Genomic DNA, 21,165 nt, shown 5'->3' with positions numbered 1-21,165 from the left:
AGAAAAAGTAAGATACTTCAAAGCAGGAATTAAAAAATTCAAAATATCTTTAATAATATTTCAATATTAAAATTTAATATAATTCAATATAATAAAATTTTTACAGTACTTATATCGTTCATTCCAATTACGTCATTAGAATTTAATCTGTAATTCGAGATTCTTCTACACTGATTTTCTAATATAAATTAATCATAAAATAACATTAAGATATTATTATGTATTATAATATCATTATTATATTATATAATATATTATTACGTACTCAAGCTCTATTGTGAACAATAATCGCGTTGATTATATTCGTGTAATATAATTTATGTTTTTCCAAGATAGAAATTTGTATTTTGCAATCAATGTTTGCAATGCATGTTTTATACGAAAACTACAATAATAAAGTACATACATTAATAATGATATATGTAAATGCAATGAGAGATATGATTATAAAAACATAAAATTAACGTAAAGTTAAGAATTTTGTTTCAATTTTAAGGTTGAATCTTTATAAATTTCTCTGTCCCAATCATTACTTGGTGATTCTGAATAGTTCACAAGTATGCAGTATATATATCACATTGTTTCTGTAGCCACTATCATAGTTGATTCTATAAAAAGTGTCACTATCATATGTATAAATATTGGAACAAAGTACTTTTCTTGATCAAATAAATATGTGGCTAAACCCAAAAGTTTTAGCTAACGTGATTTGTTTAAAGGAATCACTATATGAAAAAGTTTCGGTGAAATTTGCAACGTTAAAAATGCAGAGAAGCTTAAGTAAAGAAATACTGAAAGAATTTATTAAAAAATAAAAATTATTATTTATCTTGTTACAATAAATATTGTTATTATAGTAAATACTATTTTCTTTGAATTTTTTGAATAATAAATACTAAAAAAAATTGAGTTAAAAAGAGTAAAATGTATATAAAATGCATGCATAAAATATATAATCCGACGTCTAAAAAATCCATTTTATTTATATTATGTTGTATGTAGATAAACTCATTATTCTAATTTAATAAAATGTATTAAATTATTAAATAATATAATATAATATATTTCAATGTATCACAATAAATTTCAATGTTTCAATAACTAAAAATCTTAAAAAAAATCTTAAAATCTTAAAAAATTCTTTTACCTTATAATAATAGTTATTATCTTTGCAAAATAGGAATATCATTATAAAATTTTTAATTTCTCTTTGCACTTTGTTAACTTCCAATGATATTTTATTTATTCCATTAGTTTTTTCATCTACCATTATTAATAAAAATTATTAATCTTCTATGAATTTGTGTGTGTATATGTATGATTTCTTATATAAAAATATATAAATAATATGTACAAATAACTATATAAAATAAAAGATCTTTCGTGTAAAATATTTTATTATTTAATATTGTCAATTTCATTAGAATATTTTAATTGGTATTGGAAATAATTACTAGAAAAATGAATATGGAACATTTATAATGTCTGAAACAAAATAATTATATAAAAATTAAAAAACTTACATCTTCAGCTTTTATACAAAATGTAACATATTTAAGAATGACTGTTAAACAAAGTATAACAAATGATAAAACTTGAAAAAGAGCCTCCATATTAGATACATTTGTTACAATTTTGTATCTATTTGTAATCATATATTTTATTAATGAAACTCTTAATCATCTATAATTCTACACACACACACACACACACACACACACACACACACACGCGCGCGCGCGCGCGCGCGCGCGCGAAATTTTGTATTAATTATTGCATATATACCTTTATATTATAATAAAATACATACTATAAAATAAAAAATATTTAAATATTAAAATCATATTTTGTACAATTCTATTTAAATGTCAGATGTTCAAAAAAATTGTCTATTTGTGAAAACACAGATAAATTCGGCTTACTTGTTACCATAGAAAAACATTTGTATTTATATTCAAGATGTTCAAATGTAATAATATTAAAATGAAGAAGCGAAAAATAAAGATAGAAATATTTGTAGAAATATAGAAAATGAAATTAATAAACCAAAAAGTATTCTTTGAATACATCTATATATAGTATCGTTATACGGCCATAGATCAAGTATAATTAACAGGATTTGATTAACTCTAAAGAAGCTAAATTCATTAGACTCCATCTTTTCATGAAGGCTGAAATACAGCTGCGTCGAAAAACACTGAAAAAATTCATTTCTATCTCCCGTCATATTTTATTAAACTTCTTTGTATTCTGCTCTTGAATTTTTATCGCATTTCTTTTTTGACTATTATTAATAAATTAAAGTTATAAACATCTGGTAATAGATACAAAATTATAATAGGAAAGTTTATATTCTCTGGGAAGAAAAAGAGGTCGGTAATAAATCGATACCTTTTTATTTCATATGATATTCTTGTAATTATCGTGAAAATGCTAAGAGTGAAATAAAAATTGTTTCATAAAGTATGCAAATAAGATGATAATACTGAAAAAGAAATTTTCTTTTTCCTGAAACTGTAAACATTGTCATTATTTTGCGCTAATAATCGTTTTTCAATTTTGCTCGAATGATCGTAAACGTTACTTTAATACTGCTGAACAACTGAATGAATATTCATTTTTATATAATAAATAGTGATAATTCTTGAGACCAAAAATAAAAGAAAGACTAAAGACCGGAAGTAAGATTATTATTACGGGTCATATTTCAATAGAATGTTTCCAAAATAACACAATTATTTAAATTTTATATACATACGTATATCTTTTGTGCTTTAATTTTTTCTATAAATTATAAGTCATTAAATAATGAAATTTTTAATCTGATTATACTTATACATATGTATGAATTTTTTATTTCTAGAAGTAGGGAAAGTAAATACAAAATCTTATATATTTTTTTATTATAAAAGTAAAAAATACGTTCGTTATGTCTTAGGAAAAATATGATATTAATTAATGTTATACTTGTTAGAGAATTGAAAAATTAACAACAAGATCAAAAATATATTTTTTAAATTAAGATGTTTATTAAGATGATTTAATCAAGTTACTCTTTAAAGAGATTTTATTAAAATTAACATGATATTCTGAAATTCGTATAATATTGTGTATATATCTTCAAAAAGTGTTAGCTTAATGGATGTACGTTTCATAGTTTGTTATATGGAGCATAAAATCGTGAAAAAAGATAGCAGTAAACTCATAGTCTAAAACAGACAGATATTGTTTAAAAAATTAATCGATATGACAATTGTTTCTATTAATGATATGTATAAGATCTCACCGTGGCCAAACCTTCTAAACTAGGACTGAACAAACCGGCAGCATTAACTCTGTAACTTTTTATAGTTTTTCTAATCAAAAAAAGTATAAATTTTTGTATTTTTAACGGAGCATTATACCATTGGGTATTGCATCTATATAATTAGAAAGAATTAATTAGTTTTGAAACATGAATTTCACACACATACACATGCGCGCGTACGCACGTACGCACGCACACGTGCGCATGAATATATGTAGAGTATTCGATTTAATGTGTGCTAAATTGCATGGAATGGAGTGCCTTAAGTGAAAAGTCAAAACAGAAAAATTTATAGAGAAGTCTATAGACAATTTTGAGTTAAATCATATTAAATCATATTAAATTTATAGACATTTTTCTAGGGAGTAGGGAAAGAAGACTTAAATTTTTAAAATGATATTCCCTTACAAGAATAACATTATTTGATAGAGCTCGAAAAGGCAAATTTAATTATCAATACTTTTATAAATTTATTTTTAAAATTATGGACGTATTCAATTATTTAAAATAGTTTATGAAGATATCAATGTTTGCTAGATCAATTTGTTAAAACGCGGATATCTCTGAAAATTGTGGAATTAGATGATATATCAGAAAAGAAATTAATGAGATTATGTTGACACTTAGATTATTTTCAGCGCGCCTAAACCATACTCTTCTTTATTGGATTTACAGAAAAGAAAAGTCAAACTCTTTTAATGACAATCCCCTATAAAAAATATAATAGAAGTTGAAAATATGAATCCTCAGACTCCTATGTCACTCTTGCATTATAATTTTTTTAACAATTATAAGTAATATAATTTCATATCTTTTTCTTTTCAAACTCTATTGATAAATGTTATTCTTTTACAGAGATGACATTTAAAAAATTTGATCTCTCTTCCCCCCGTCATCTCCGCCTTAAAGGAATAAATTTCCGTAAATTTGCATGACTTGATTTAAAATTATCTATAAGCTACTTTATTAATTTTCTCGTTTTGACTCTTTTATTTGAGGCACCCTATTTCACGTGATTAACCCGGACAAATTAAATTGGACACTCTGTATCTTTAAATTGTAACATTTATGATATGACAATGTGTTTTAAAAAAACATATTAATGAATACATACATTATTTGATGAACATTACTGTCACAATTTATAAATTCTTGTCCAACAAAATTGCCTATAACTAGAAATATAAAAATAAAAAGCACGATTAAAAAGAATTTAAGAATTTCTAACTTTTCTTGTTCCATGGTTATTATTCGAAACATGTGTAAGTAAAATTGATGATTGCAGTAAATACAAATAATCTTATAAAACTAACGATTGAGATGATAATAATAATATATTACTTACGCGAAAAAGACTAACAGTTGCTAAACATATAGCAATCACAATTATGAAGAGATATGATAACCCAAAACTAACTTGTAATAATTCCGAAAATCTAGAATTAGAATAATAAAAAATTTTTCGTCATTTTGTCATCATTAATTGCAGATAATCATGACAATTTTATTTAATTATCTTTGAGATCTTGTCAATATAATATTCATGTGAAAGACAATTTGGAGATTAATAGCGTACTGACTCAAGCGCTCTTCTATGAATGTCCACCGCAGCGACTATTTTATCATAGAATATATTATAGCTTTTAGCTATAGGTGTTTGTAGAACATTTATGCTTAACATATGTTCCATACGATAACTATAAAATTCTATATATTATGAAAGAAATAAGAAATATAACACCTCATAAGCTTAATTCTACATATAATAAAACTATAATATGGCTCTTGAAATATTTTAATAAATATTATTTAAAATATATTTAATAAATATTATACATTTTTCATATATAGTTTATTTAATAATTATTGATATATCGTTTTATGAGCACAAGACTATGTTTTCACGCAGATGTACGCTTATATTCTTGTGAATAATTTTTTAAATTAATAGTTCATTAATTAATTTAAAAATGTAAAATAATAAATGATTTTTCTAGTCAGTAAAATCTATTTTATGTGCACAAGAGCGATATATCAATAATTGTCAGAAATTTCTATATAAATATGTATATAAAAATACGTGGTGTGTGTGTGTGTGTGTGTGTGTGTGTGTGTGTGTGTGTGTGTGTGTGTGTGTGTGTGTGTGTGTGTTGTGCGTGCGTGCGCGCGCGCGCGCGTGTGTGTTTGTGCGTGCGTGCGTGCGTGCGTGCGAGCAGGAATGTGTGTGCGTATGTATGTATGTTTATATTAATAATAAATAACTTAAAAATATAAATTTGAATTCCCAATATTATTTCTATTTCATTTCTCTATTTTTTTTATAACATTTTCTTTTTTGTATAATTTTTTTCATTACTTTATACTTGTATGATCACATTTAATTAAGTGTAGAGAAAGAAAACACAAATAAAAGAGTAAATAAGAAAATATAAATAATAATGGATAAATAACGAATAAATAATTAATGGTATATAAAATTTGATAAATGTTACAAATAAAAATTCATTAGATCAATATGAAGTGAATAAAAAATGATTTTTGTTTGAAAGATTCTCTTAATCAAAAAGAAGATAACAGTTGAATCCTTAATTAAAAAGATGAAAACAAATATAAATAATAATTGTTTTTAATAAAAATTATTTATTTACAATATACCTAGCAATTTTAAACATTCCAAAAACGTGTAATGCATTAGCTAATATAAATGATTCAGTAGCTACTCCAGTAGTCGTCAAAGCAAGCAATCCAATAATTTCATTTATTACTAGGATATGGAAATATTTCTGTTCATCGATTAAATAGCTTGCCTTCATCAAAAGTTCGCGCGGACGAGATTCATTTAAAGGCATTATTATATCAAATAAGATTGGAATATATTGTATTAAAATACAGACGAAAAATCCGAAATAAATAATTACTAAAATTTTTAAAATTTTATTAATTTTTTTAGTTAAAAATTAATTGTTGGCTTATGTGTAAATATTTAAGTTATTGGTTATGTCAAATTTAACGTTATCAAAATTTAGTTATTTAAAATTATAAAAACTTGTATTTTCTTTTTATAATATATGAATCATATATAAATTATGTATTTCTTATAAGTAAAACAATAATTATAATTATTCGTAAAATATATACGCAAAGAAAAAAAAAAAATTCGACGAAAAATACTGCATTTATAACTTTCAAAGCAGCATAATATAATAAAATTTGAAATCGTTTACTATGTCTATTTTCGATTTCAATTACGTTACTATTACAGATCCAAATTTATATATATATATATATATATATATATATATAAGTTTATATGGAATAAAAGGCCAAAAAATTGTACTTTTAAGATGTATTTTTATTCCTAATATTTCAATCTAATATTTTAATAATTACATTAAATTTAACATAAAATTTAATCAGAATAAAATAATTAATAATTTATTCAATACTTACTTGCTATAGCTATCGTAGACAGTTTTCCGAAGTTAGTATATTTGTGCATTATATCGATTTCTCGATTGTCTGTTAGAATGCTCCAATTATTTTGAATATTTTTTCGAAATTGTTTTATCTATTAATACATATGACATAATATATTATATGTACAATGAAATGTTGTTATATGTTACAATTAACTTCAGATCCAATTGTTATTGAACTTACATTTGTTATAACAGAAGCAAAAGTAATATACTTAATAATCCATATTAAATTAATAAAAAATAGAGCTGACATTTCCAGAAAAAGATCAAGATTGTATTCCGAAACAAATAATTTCGCCAACTGTAAGCAACACTTACTGATGTACGAATAATATTTTATATTTATAGAATTAGTAAATTTTGCATATCTGAAAGAACAATTATTTTAAAAAAATTTATGCACATAAAATATAGATTTAAAGTGTATTCTAAATATTAGATATTACGAATTTATATAAGATAGATTATCTAAGCTGTTTGTTAGTAATTACAAATATTACATTTTCCCCTATATTGAAATGAAAAAAAAAATAAATAAACATCTTGCTCAATAAATCTGATTGAATATATGTCACATGATAATATATGAAAAAAAATTTCAAAAAAAAATGTTATATTGAAATAGTTATCTTGTGAGATCCAGAACGATTTAAAACAACTTAGAAATTATTTTAAAATTACATTAACTTTTTCATAAAAAATATTCAAAATATCTAAAAATAAAGATTGGATTATTTATTAAATAAATCTTCGTAATTTAGAGTATATTTTAAATCGTTATTATATATGCATATATATGTATGCATATATATGTATGCTTAATAATTTTTTAAAATAATTCTTTTTCAAATATGCAGGTGTCATCTTTGTGTCATAATATTTATATTTAAACTCTTTTAAATTCTATTAGCTTTCTTAATTAATTAAATAATAAGCTTATAAGATGCAAGAGTATATCGACTTTTAGAAAAGACATTTTAAGTTGATATAATTAACTTCGAATGTACGAGTATGAAAGTTAAATATTTTGTTACTTCTTTTCCGCAAATCAAATAGTTCTCTCATTACTCTTACTTCGTAAGCGGCTATTATCGTGGAGATAATTTTTTTATAATTTATACATTTTTCATATATGTATATTGTACATAACTATTAATAAGAAAGTTACAAATTATATAAAAATATTTTATTTTGTATTATCTTTGGAATATCTTATAACTCACTTTAATATTGGACACGTATTATGATAAATAATAATTAAAAACTAACCATTTGCATAAAATTTATGCACATAGAATATTTTGATAACACTTCAAATTTCATGTATCAAAATATTTATATTACATCCTTATTCTATAATATTATGTATTAATTAGAAAAAGCAAAAAAAAAATCAAAAAATATCAAAATATATAAATCAAAAAACAATGTAAATATCTTAATCTTATACTTAGACACGAATCAAAATTAAATTATTGTTTTATAATATATGTTTTAATATTAAATATAAATATTTACATTAAAAGAACTATTATCAATATACAGCACACATGAACAATGAGTTAGAATTGAATATATATAGAATGAATAAAATTAAATATATATGGCAAATAAAAACTAAGGTAATGCAAAATACCTGAGTTATTATAGTCAATGTATATATTAGTAATATTAGGATGACTTGAATTCGTCTGATGCTAAGATTATCGTATGGCCAGAGTCCAATCGATGAAAGAATGTAATTGAGTCTATAATATTTCTCCTCGGAAAAGTCCATCTTAGGTAACAGTTAAAATATTACTAAACATCGCTTGTCTATAGAAGCGTCTCTTATCCCACGACCATTTACTTAATAATTTCTTCCAATGCGATATTATTAACTTACCACTGTTAGAAAACTTTGCTGTCGTACAAATACTAACTAAAGATAAAAGCTATAAATTAAGTTTAAACATATATAATATGCTTATATCTCCGCATAAGGAAAATACAAAATTCAAAATAATTTGGAATAAAGAGAAGAAGTGTATATACATTTCTCGAAAAAATGATTGTACTTGATTTTGTTCTATTATAATAATGATTGAGTTATAATATACAATTAAGTAGCATTAATGTTCATTATTTTTGTTATTTCTCTTATAGAGTCTCTATGTACATATAGTGAACATTATGTTAATAAGATATACAAAATAAAACACAATATGATATTATGTGTCTAACTTATGTATTTTGTATTTTAGAATTATTTAGAAATAAAAGTTTTAATAATAATTAAAATTTACTAACAATTAATGATTATGAAATTATAATTTTTCAAATAATAAATGTTAACTGGATTGTATATTAATAGAAAATTTTTTGAATAATTGAGAAACATTTTCATTAAATTGATTTACTTCAAAAAGAAAAGATAATAAATATATAAATTCTAAATAATAATGTAATAATTTACTAATAAAGTAGTATTATAATAAAAAATAAAATAAAATAGCATAATGTTTCAATTATTTTAAAATTACAGAAAATGTATTTTTATTTCAGATATGAATAATGTACAATAAAACCAATAACATCGTCGCATACAAAATTATAAAATAACGATAAACATCTTGTTTTTGATGCTTGAATTATATAAAAAATATACGAATATTTGAATAATAAAACTAAGGGAGGAAAATCACAATTTATTTCAAAGCAATGACACCTGTTGAATATGGAAGAAAATTACAAAGACTATATTCGATAAGCAAAAATATAAATATGCAACACATATATTGTGCATTTCAATAATCTGATATTTATCTTTTCAAAAACATTATAACATAATCCAATGAAAAATATTGTCTTTCTATTACAGAATACGTAATATTATTAATTGTATTTAATAATATTCATTAACTAAGCTCAATTAAGAAGCTTAAATTATAATAATAAATGAATAAAGCATATGATACATAAAATGACAATATTAATATATATTACGTTATTATTTGCAAGAGTATATATATATATATATATATATATATATAAAGTTTGAAATGATAAAGGATTAAATATAGCTCTATATATATATATATATATATATATTATCAAAAATATTTTGGTGCCTATATCTTTGCTATGTTTTGAATATTTTTAATTTTTAATATTTTATATATATATATATATATATATATATAGTGGATAAAAATAATAAAAAATTAAAAATATTTAAAACATAGCAAAGATAGGTATTAAAATATTTTTGATAATGGTGTTTTTATTCAGTTATTTAATCCTTTATCATTTCAAATTTTATTCTGAAATATTACAGTTGTCGTTCCGGTTTAAGTATATTGCTGCGATAAATTATTATTTTCGCATTGAACAGAACACAGTAAAATAAGAGAGTGTCGCTCTCGCAAGCTAGAATAAATCATTATTTATATAATAATTATTTAAATAATTATATTTCACATTTATTAAGGATTAGAATTATATAATAGCAAAAAATTTTTTTACCGTTGACCGTGAAATTACCGTTTACCGTGAAACCTTCTAATGATGGACAATATAAGCCACATAATAACTTTTTATAGTTTTTTGCATGATAAATAATATTTGCTTTTGTGTCCTCAAAGGTGCATTATACCATTGTATGTTGCATCTTCAATTTCAGAAATATTATACGTATATGTATACGTATATATATATATATATATATATATATATATATATATATATATATTTATATCACATTATCTTACTTACATCTTTCTAAAGATATCAGCATCATGATCTATAAATTTCTGTCCAGCGTAATTAGTTGAAAACATGTAGACGAAATGACAAAAAACAATTACAACAGATCTCATTAAATCATCCATTGCATTCGTCGATATTACTATTTGAAAGAGCTGTCAAAAGAAGATGCTTGTCAATTCAGTTTATACCGTTGTTTTTTCAATTTTATGCTACATAAAAATAGTTACCAGAAATAAATTCACGCTCGACGAAGTTACTCCAAGCAGTATTAATGCTAAATAGGATATCGCAAAGATGGTTTTGAAAGTTTCGGAAAATCTTAAAAAAATTATATATTAATATAAAATTCTAAGCAAAGTCTTACTTTCTGAGTTATAATAAAATAATGTATAAAAAGTTAAACAAAGTTCTTTGTCTTTAATAAAAAGAATAAATTATTTGTGTATGGATATTCACATTTTTATTTAAAAGATTTGTTTGTATCTGAATGTTTAAATCTAAAGAAAAATTACATTAAATTACTCTATAAATTATAAACTATTCTAGAAAAAGATAATATAGATTTTGTTTATTTTAATGTTAAACTGTTACAGAATAGATACTTGAAAATGATAGAGCTAAAATTATAATGCACTTAATATTTATTATTATATTAGCTTTTCTATAATCTAAAAGTTTTAAAGGATAAGTTTCGTTTTTGATACATTTATTTATATAAATTCAATAATTCAATTAGAAAAAATAATATATTAATATAGGATTTTAATATATATATATATTACAATACTGTCTCAATTGCTCTCCTGTGGCCATTTATAGCAGCTACTATATTTTCATAAAAAGCGTAATTTTCGTAAACGTTTTTCGTAAACGTATTTGGTACACTTTTGTCGATTATACGTTCCATACGATAACTATGGAAACAAAAGGTTAAAAACATATATTGTCCATTAAGGCAGTTAAAAAAATACGAAATACCTTACCTAGATATTTTAAACATTCCAAATGCATGTATGGCAAGTGTTAAACAAAATAATTCAGTAGATAAGATTGTCATTGCAGCAACCATAAGTCCTACATCTAAATGAAATTGAATCGTGTGATAATATTTTTTCTCATTGAGAAAATATTCGACTCGGAATAAGTCAGTTTGCCGAGATTTATTTAATGGTGCTACAATGTCAAGAAAAATTGGCACATACTGAATGCACAAAATTGCGATTATACGTATATAGATCAATACTGAAATTATCGAATATCGATAAAAATTAAATTTTTAACATAAAATATTTTATAATATTGTGATATTTTTATACACAATTATACGTATTTAAATCGATTAAAATTATGTTTAAGATTTGAACAAAAATATTGTTATTGTAAAAAAGATATTTGTTAATTGTATTAAAATATTTTACTTGCTAGAGATGTAATGAATAATTTTGCTGCTTTTGTATATCGACGAATTATTTCAAGCTCGTTATTATCTTTCAAGGCGTTCCAATCATTCTGAATTTGTTGCATTAACTCCTTGATCTATTATTAGTAATAGAAAAGAATGAAAAATTAATATAATTTTTTGAATTAAAATATTTTTTGGTGATATTTTAATTAAGTTAAGCATTAAGTTAAGTATTAATTTAAAATTAAATTGAAACTTTTGTGAATTTTTGCATTTAGTCATGTTTAAAATGTATTTACTAAATGATAAATTTTTAAAATGTATAAGTAACCAATAAGTAACCAATATTTGGATTTTATCGAGATAACTGAATCCGACTGATCAATTAATAGAGAATTTTGAATAAGAATTGAATAATAATTTGTAATAATCCAATTATTCACAATTACTTGATTTGGAATCATCGAAAAATTTAACGAACATAATCCAGAATTAATTTCAACATTTTGAATAGCATATGCTTCTATTTATCGTTTTTCACATCGGTTTCTATAATAGTTTTTTTCCAGAAAATAATTTCTGAAGAAAATGTAACATAACAGATACAATACAAAGCTTTTATGTTTTCAATTAGTACATCATATTGCAATAACTCATATAAAATTTTATAACTTTATAACTTGTTCTATTTTTTTTCTTAATAATCATATCTCTTGGCATTATGATACAGCATAATAATCAATAATAATAATTAATAAATAGTATTTTTATTACTTATACTTTCTGTAACAAAATAAAAAGTGACGTATTTTACGGTAAATAACATGAATGGCAAGGCGGATGATAAGACTCTTAAAACGAGATCTATATCATATTTCGTTGAAAATAATTTTATTAACTAAAAGTAAGGTATAATAATATATTTATGTATTATTACGTACATCTTCAAGATGCAAATAAAACAAATTAATAGAGGGAAGGCAGTAAGTTCTTGATAATAGACGTATGTAACATTCTATATGTAGCGTTTAATGTAATTTAATTATCATACCTGAGGAGATGTTACTGATATTAAAATAAAGGAGGAGATGATGCCTTGAATTTGTCGCAACGTAATATAACGATGTGGCCACAGACCAATAGTGGATAGAAAAATACGATTAAGTTTACAATAATGATAACCATCGAAGTCCATTTTTAATAACACTAAAAATATTTCTGTTCTCTAAAGTTTTCGTAATGCTTTAACCAAATGCTTTAACAAATTGCACATTTGTTCTGAATTCTAATATTTCTTTTTTTTTATATTCTTCATATCGTGTTTTCAAGAAAATATATTTAATATTTATAAATTATTATATTTATTATTTATAAATTATTATATTTATAAAATATATTTTATATAATGAATATGATGGTGTTATTTTTAAATTATATATAACTGCTAGAAAAGTAAAATCAATTTTCTCCTATAGCCAGTCTAAGTTGTTATTACAGATAAATAGCACATTATTCAAATTACAGGAAAACACAACTATGTATTACTCTCAAGCAATATTTTTTAGTCTTTTCAATTTGTGTCGGCTCAAACCATCTATGAATTTAATTTGTAGGGATAAAAGTTTATTATTATGTGAACAGTCATTGGATACACAACAAATAATGAACTGCATGTTAATTCGGTATAGCATGATAGTTTGATTAGATATAAGTGATAAAATTTGGATAGAAACAAATAAAGTAAAAATTTAGAATTATTTACTTAGATTTTAAAAATTTCGAAAATGAAAAAAATTATGCTTGAAAATTGGTCAAAAAAACAAGTATTTTATTTCAATTATTACTGTACTTTTTATTATTGATATAAAATAAAACATGTCATTTTAATAGAACATATTTCTTTATTATTCAAACATTGGACAATATTATATTTTAACTAACTGTGTATGATTCATATTGCTAGAGACAATAAAAAATTAATAATCAGGTAATAAGAAATTAAATTATAATTGATATAACAATAGGTGATTAATTAATTGTAAGTCTTTAGATAACAAATTATAATTACGAATTAATATAATATTTTATATAAATTTTATATAAAATATTTTTTATATAAATATTTAATCAAAAAATTTCAATTATCATTTATTATTTGCACATACATTAAGAAGATATACATATTATTATAATAAATAGAAATAACAAAACAATTCGATTAATAAAATCGAACAAAAAAGGAAATCATTTTTAAAATTTAAATTTCATTTTTAATCAATTAATTTTACTGACTATTATATTATTAAAACTTGTATCATATACTTCTAAGGTAATAAAACAGCTCTTTATAGTTTTGAATGCTAATTATACAGAACAAAGAACCATAAAATAAGAAAGCGCCATACTTAAACTCTAAAACAGAATATATTTTTTGTAATTAATTAATATAGCCATTAATTAAAAAATCAATATATTATTAATTAATCAATTTATTTTATTAAATTAGTATGATTTCTTACTGTAGCAAGACCTTCCAAACAAGGACTAAACATACCACCGGCATCAACCTTGTAACATTTTGTAGTTTTTTGTATCAAGAAGAGCATTAATTTTTGTGTTTTCAACGGAGTGTTATACCATTCTGTATTACACCTAGAATTATATGCAAAATATTGAATATATATTATATGATTAGAATAATATGAATTGTATTGTTTCAGAAATAATACATATACAAAATGTAAAATGTAATCATATTACCTACACTGTACGATAGAAATGCATATCACAATTTATAAATTCCTGCCCAGCATAATTAGCTAGAGTTAAAGCTAAAATATGTATTGTTATGAATAGGCTGGATTTAATAATTTCTAAGATATCTCTTTCTATCATTATTATTTGAAATAACTGCAAATAACAACATGTATAATATAAAAAGGAATAAAATAAAAGATTCTTTTTCAGAAATTTATAGAAAACTGCAATCAAATAAAATCTTTTGTTTTAAATGTTACATTACTTACATTAAATAAATTGATGCTTACTGAACATACACCAATCACAAACAAAATTAAATATGCTGGTCCAAAACTCGTTTTCAATAATTCAGAAAATCTTGTTGAATAAAACAAATAATTCATCATTAAATAATTCATAAATTTATATAATTCATCATTATTATTCTTTCAGTAGATCGAATAAAAAAATAATTTTTAAAACATTAATTTAAGATTAATGTAGGTCAAATATTGCACAAAATTATATTTAGATTACGATTAAAAATAAATTATATTAATCGATGTGTGTTAGTAATTTGATATAAACAATCACTTCTATATTCTCATCAATATTATTTATGTGTATTATTTATGTGTAAGATTATTTTAAATAATCATAATACTAACTCGATTGCTCTTCTATGAAAGTCTACTGCAGCGACTATTCTTTTATGAGATATGGCATACTTTTCAGTTATACACATTTGCGAATTAATTTCGCTTAATATATATTTCATACGATAACTAGAATGATTCAGATATTAAATATATATAATATAATATAATTATATGTTATGAGTCTCTTATTTAAATAATTTTATATTACAAATATCTAAATAATAAAACTAAACTCTAAAATAAAAACTCTACAGATATAAACAATTTAATAATTAATAATTAATAATAAATTTAATAATTAATTAATTTAAATAAATAACAAATAAATGAATTTATAAATAACTGTGAATAATAATTTAATTATAATAAAAAAACTTTTCAAAAATGAGATTTTTTTCAAAAATAGAAAAAAATACGGATTGAAATATTAATTAGAAAAATATTAACTTAAAAATTTTCAATTATGAAATCTAATAAAAAGAAAGAATAAAATAAAAAAATAAAAGAAATAAAAGAAAGCTTTAATAAATAAGATGAAATATATTTACCTAGCAATTTTAAATAAGCTGAAAGCATGTAATGCATTTGTTAATGAAAATGATTCAGTAGCTAGTACATTGGTTGTTGCAATCAATAGTCCAATAGCTATGTGTAATGTTATGATGTAAAAATATTTGTCATGATCAATAAAATATTCTACAGGAAATACAAATTTGCGCGGACGAGATTCATTTAAAGGTGACACAATATCGAGTAAAATTGAAACATATTGAGATAAAATATAAAATAAAATAACGATTATATACACAGATACTGAAATGAGTAAAGTATCATTAATTCAATCTGTATAATTTTATATAATGTAGTCAATTATATAATATAATATTATACTACATTTATATACATGTTAGAACACTTATTATATTAAAATTATTTTATTTTATTAAAATTAATTGAATTATTAGCATTAGATGCAACATATATTTAATTGATATCTGCGATCTGCATCTTATTGTTAGAAACGAGATAATCGATTATCATAATGTAGAATATTTAAAGTTTCATCGAATAATTAACTAGTTTTCATTTATAAACTAATTAAAAATTCATTGTGCAATTAATTGCATAAACCATTTAAGAATCCTAGACTGACGAGCGAATTCCGACAAAAACATTCACATATATGCACATCTAACATATATAGATACATTTATGTATACATACATACACTCATACATATATTTCTGTACACATGATACACATATGAGCAAATTTTTGTACTGCTTTTTTGCATTACATTAAATATCTAGCTTAATTCTAAAAACTCAATGACTCTTTATGTAATCTTCTAGTTCAGTAATAGTAGAGTTTTATAGGTACAGGTTGTAAAATTTTTATATAAAGCAATATTGGCGCGACAGCTTGACAGCTTTGGACGCCATTTTAAAGTACCAATGGTAAAAAAGATCGAAATTTAAAAAATTTTTCTCGTTCTTGATACGAAATTCATATGCTAGACACGTATTAATGCATAAATTTTAATGATGAAAAAGAATTTCCAGATCTATAAAGTTAATAAAAAATGAGAGCAATACAAAATTACTGCGTTTTGTCGGTAATACAAACAAGTCCAGTATCCTCTTAAATTCTCTTGTTTCAAATTAGTTTTATCAATTAAGTTGTGAAAAACAATTATCTCATTTTTAATCTATATTTTATTTAATAATGTAGCCATATTCAAGAATTAATAATTAGTTCGTTTAAAAATTAACATTTAAATATTCCTTTAATATTTACTTGTTAAAACTAATGTAAGTAATTTCCCGATGTTTCCATGTTTACATATTATTTCGATTTCGTGTTTATCTATCAAAGTGTCCCAATTATTTCGAATACGTTCCCGGAATTCTTTAATCTACTAATAAATATAATAAGTATTTTTATAATATATGATAATATATTTTTAATTACTTATTTTTAATCTTACATTTTTTAGAACAGCATAAAATGTGACATATTTTATAAAAAATAGTATAAAAATGATATTATAAGATAGAATCTTTAAAAAAAGATCGGAATTATGTTCTGAGACGCACAATTTTGTCCACTAAAAAAATGAATATTAATGTCTAAACAATATTTAATTTTATAACGTATAACAGAAAACATTATTAAACAGGACATATCATCAAAACACTCAATGCACGAAGAAAATATTTACATCAATACAATATTACTATAATACGAAGTACTATATAAGAATATAATATCATCAGTGTAAATGTATTGCAAATGTAAAGCATATAGTAATATACCTGAGTACTTAAAAATGATATACTTATTAGTAATGTTAATATAAAACGGAAATATCTGACTTTAAAATTATCATATGGCCAAAGACCAACCGTTGATAAAAGAATACGATTAAGTCCATAATATCGTTCTTCAGGGAACTCCATTTTAGACGATAATGTAAACATTACTGAGCATAAGTAGTTTATAAGCTTATAAACCTATAGAGTTTTTTTCCTCATACTTTAGTGATTTTCATAACTATTTTTTTTCTTAACTTTTCTGTATTGCGTGTCTGTTGTAGACAGTTCAACTAGAAATAATAAATTTTTAAAATACTATATCTACACAAATGGGAAAGGGAGATAAGATAATAATAGGGAAAGAAAAAGGTGCGTAGGAAGAAACAAAACGCGGTAATAAACTATATTTATTTATGTATTTATTCGGAATAATGATAAGTAATAAAAAGTAATTGTCATAATGTTCAGAATACAGAGCATGTTTTTTTTTATTTCTCATCTTTTTGCAATTGCATATATAAAAAATAAAATGTCACTGTGAGTTTATATCTTTACGTGTCAGCTAGGCTAAAAAATGTGATACTTTCATATATATTTAGCATTTGTGGATTACTATATATAGATTAAAAAGTGCGTGCGCGCGTGCGCGCGTGCGGTGTGCGATGTGCGGTGTGTGTGTGTGTGTGTGTGTGTGTGTGTGTGTGTGTGTGTGTGTGTGAGCGCGCGCGCGCGCGCGCGGGGGGGAGGGAGGAGGGTGGGAGAGCGCGTGCGCTATCATATTAGAAATTTGAAGATGAAAGATTTTAAGAAAAGTTATTAATTATATTATATATAATCTGCTCCATTTCTAACAGGTATGTTAAGTCAATACTCGCATTTTCCGAATTTATTGCCTTTTTCCATAGTGCCAATTGAATCTTTCGTGAGCATTTGTCATCGCGGAAATCGCTTTGATAGTTATGTGTATCAAAAGATTAATAGTGTAATATTATATTAATTTCTATTCTTTTTGTTTAAAAAAATATATAGCGCACATGTAGCGTGCGTCTGTTGTGTCTAATAATAATGTCAATAAAAATTGTAACATACGTGTAAAATAACATTTCCTTGAGACATTTCTTTATCAAATATATCTTATCTGTATATTTTTATTTATATTTCTTTATAAAATATAAAACAATATATATTCTAAAATCTTTGAAAATATTCAATATACTTTTAGTATATTTTTAGTGAATTTTTTCTATATTTTTAGTTAAAAAATATTAATATCTTAATTGCTACCATAACAATATTCTGTATTTATGCCCACATTTTGTTATGAATGTCTGTACAGTTTGTGGTTTATGAAAAATATTGTATATAAAAAATAATAATTGTCCAGTATAGCTATTGTAAGATAAACAAAAACAAAAAAGATAAATACGCATTCATAGATATTAATAATTCGCTGGCATATTTTATTCCAATAAGTATCTGAAAAATCTATAGCAAATTAAAAATTGTTACTTTTTTATTCGTAAAAATTTAAAAGACAAAACATTAAAAGGCCTAATAATATACGTCATATATAATTATGTCAATGTTTATTATTCAAACGAAAAATATATACCATTAATAAGATTACTTCAATAATAAGAAAAAAACAGAAATTCTACTATCAAATAGGTATGAAAACTTGTTATATTATACGCAAAACAAGCATAATCAGTCAGTAATTATAATTTTCCATATAACAATTCAAGAACTTTCATATGCTCCTATCCTATGTATTAATATGATTAGTCTTGTACAATCTTTATATGTGTATATTGTAAAAGAAGAAAGATTTGTGCAATATTTTAATCAAAGATACATTGAAATTAATACATGTTAAAAAAAATACAAAAATGTACTTTAATGTTTATTAGTCATAATTACTATATATTAATTATTTGATTAATCACTAATAAATCTGATTAATGATTAATTAATTTATAATGTTGATTTTCTGATGATAAGAAATCAATAATCAAAATAATATAAATAATATAAATAATAAAATACAAAAACAGAGAATTATTTTTAAATAATAAATTATAAATTATACATTACGAGTCTTTCCTATAGACACGTAACTATTTAATTATATACAATTATATAAATTTATTGCTTACATTAAGAAAATCGATGTATTTAATACATATTACTCTAATAAAGTGAAATAATAAAATAATTCAATTAAGAAAACATTTTTTTTAAGTTCAAGTTGTGTTTGTTAATTTATTATATATAATTTTATTTTTAATTATATTATTTGTTCTAATATCTACATATCTCCAGAATAATAATAAAACACTTTTTCATTAGTTATTATATAATTAAACATATTATGACTATGCAGAGCGAAGAACCATAAAATAAGAAACCGACATACTTAAACCCTAAAATAAAGGATATTTTCATGTAACTAATCTGTATAGTGATTAATAAATTTTGATACATAAATTTAATAAAATTTCTTACTGTGGCCAAACCTTCTAAGCAGGGGCTAAACATACCACCGGCATCAACTTTATAACATTTCGTGGTTTTTTGTATCAAAAAAAGTAATAGTTTTTGAGTTTTTAACGAGGCGTTGTACCATTTCGTATTACATCTATAAAATACTCAATTATTACATGATTACAGTAATATGGATTATTGATTGGATGGTTTAAAAAGATAATATAACGTTACGAAAGATATATAATAATAGTAATTATGTTATTTACATTGTACGATAGAAATCCGTATCATAATTTATAAATTCTTGTCCAGCATAATTAGCTAGAGTTAAATACATAATATGTAGAAATATAAATAAGACAGATAATAACTTCCACTATTTCTTTTTCCATTGTTATTATTCGGGATAACTATAAGTAACAGTGATTGTTTAAAAGAATTAATCTTTTTATGAAGAATAAAGTTTTTGGATCAATGACAGGTATAATTAAAAATATTAAAATAAAATTTTTAAATGTATTACTTAAATGTATTACTTACATTAAATAAATTGATGCTGGCCGAACACACACACGCCACAAATAAGACCAAATACATTTTTCCAAAACTTGTTTTTAATAATTCAGAAAATCTTATAAAATAAAGTATTTTTTATTATTATCCTTTCATTTCCTCAATATCAAATTATATTAGATTTAAAATAAATTCTTTAAAATAAAAAGTTTTAATATAAAATAATTTAAAATGTGCAACAATTCTAGTTTGTAATTTGAATAAAATGAATATTATATTGATTAATAAGTGTTGATAATTACGATATAAATATCATTTTCTCTCACCGATATTACTCATATATATGATGCAAGTTTTATTTAAATAAATTTCAGATACTAACTCGATCGCTTTTCTATGGAAGTCCACTGCAGCGATTATTCTATTACGAGACATGGCATATTTTTTTGTTGTATGCATCTGTGGATTAATGTCACTTAATATGTATTTCATACGATAACTAGAAAGATTTAGACAT

At 22.7% G+C, this 21,165-nt stretch overlaps 3 protein-coding genes across 4 annotated transcripts in view; all 3 read right to left on the bottom strand.

Moving 5' to 3' along the window:
- The window catches only part of alpha-Man-Ia (alpha-Mannosidase class I a), a 557,932-nt gene that overhangs the window by 55,738 nt on the left and 481,029 nt on the right, over nucleotides 1-21,165 (bottom strand). The gene's annotated exons all lie outside the window — the stretch shown is intronic.
- Nucleotides 1,648-8,757, bottom strand: LOC112552619 (uncharacterized). Its single transcript, XM_089077706.1, has 8 exons — nucleotides 8,423-8,757; nucleotides 6,968-7,087; nucleotides 6,758-6,875; nucleotides 5,963-6,224; nucleotides 4,888-5,004; nucleotides 4,654-4,743; nucleotides 4,422-4,568; nucleotides 1,648-3,419 (listed from the first exon to the last, which is right to left on the bottom strand). Exons 1-8 carry the CDS (start codon nucleotides 8,561-8,563, stop codon nucleotides 3,263-3,265), a joined length of 1,152 nt encoding a protein of 383 aa, XP_088933832.1. The 5' UTR covers nucleotides 8,564-8,757; the 3' UTR covers nucleotides 1,648-3,262.
- On the bottom strand, nucleotides 10,116-19,629 carry LOC112552607 (uncharacterized). The gene is given in 18 exon segments (XM_089077905.1): nucleotides 10,116-10,148; nucleotides 10,150-10,194; nucleotides 10,316-10,350; nucleotides 10,353-10,435; nucleotides 10,540-10,685; nucleotides 10,761-10,851; nucleotides 11,316-11,447; nucleotides 11,517-11,775; nucleotides 11,952-12,071; nucleotides 12,716-12,833; nucleotides 14,455-14,587; nucleotides 14,700-14,845; nucleotides 14,962-15,052; nucleotides 15,343-15,459; nucleotides 15,882-16,146; nucleotides 17,131-17,248; nucleotides 17,321-17,440; nucleotides 17,649-19,629. Coding segments are annotated over 18 exon segments (2,217 nt in total). The 5' UTR covers nucleotides 17,814-19,629.

The sequence above is a fragment of the Pogonomyrmex barbatus genome, unplaced genomic scaffold, assembly GCF_055798465.1.
Source record: "Pogonomyrmex barbatus isolate J1 unplaced genomic scaffold, ASM5579846v1 scaffold20, whole genome shotgun sequence".
In the NCBI taxonomy this organism is placed as follows: domain Eukaryota; kingdom Metazoa; phylum Arthropoda; class Insecta; order Hymenoptera; family Formicidae; genus Pogonomyrmex; species Pogonomyrmex barbatus.
The sequence above is the reverse complement of the archived record's forward strand: the minus strand, read 5'-3'. Positions and strand labels throughout refer to the sequence as shown.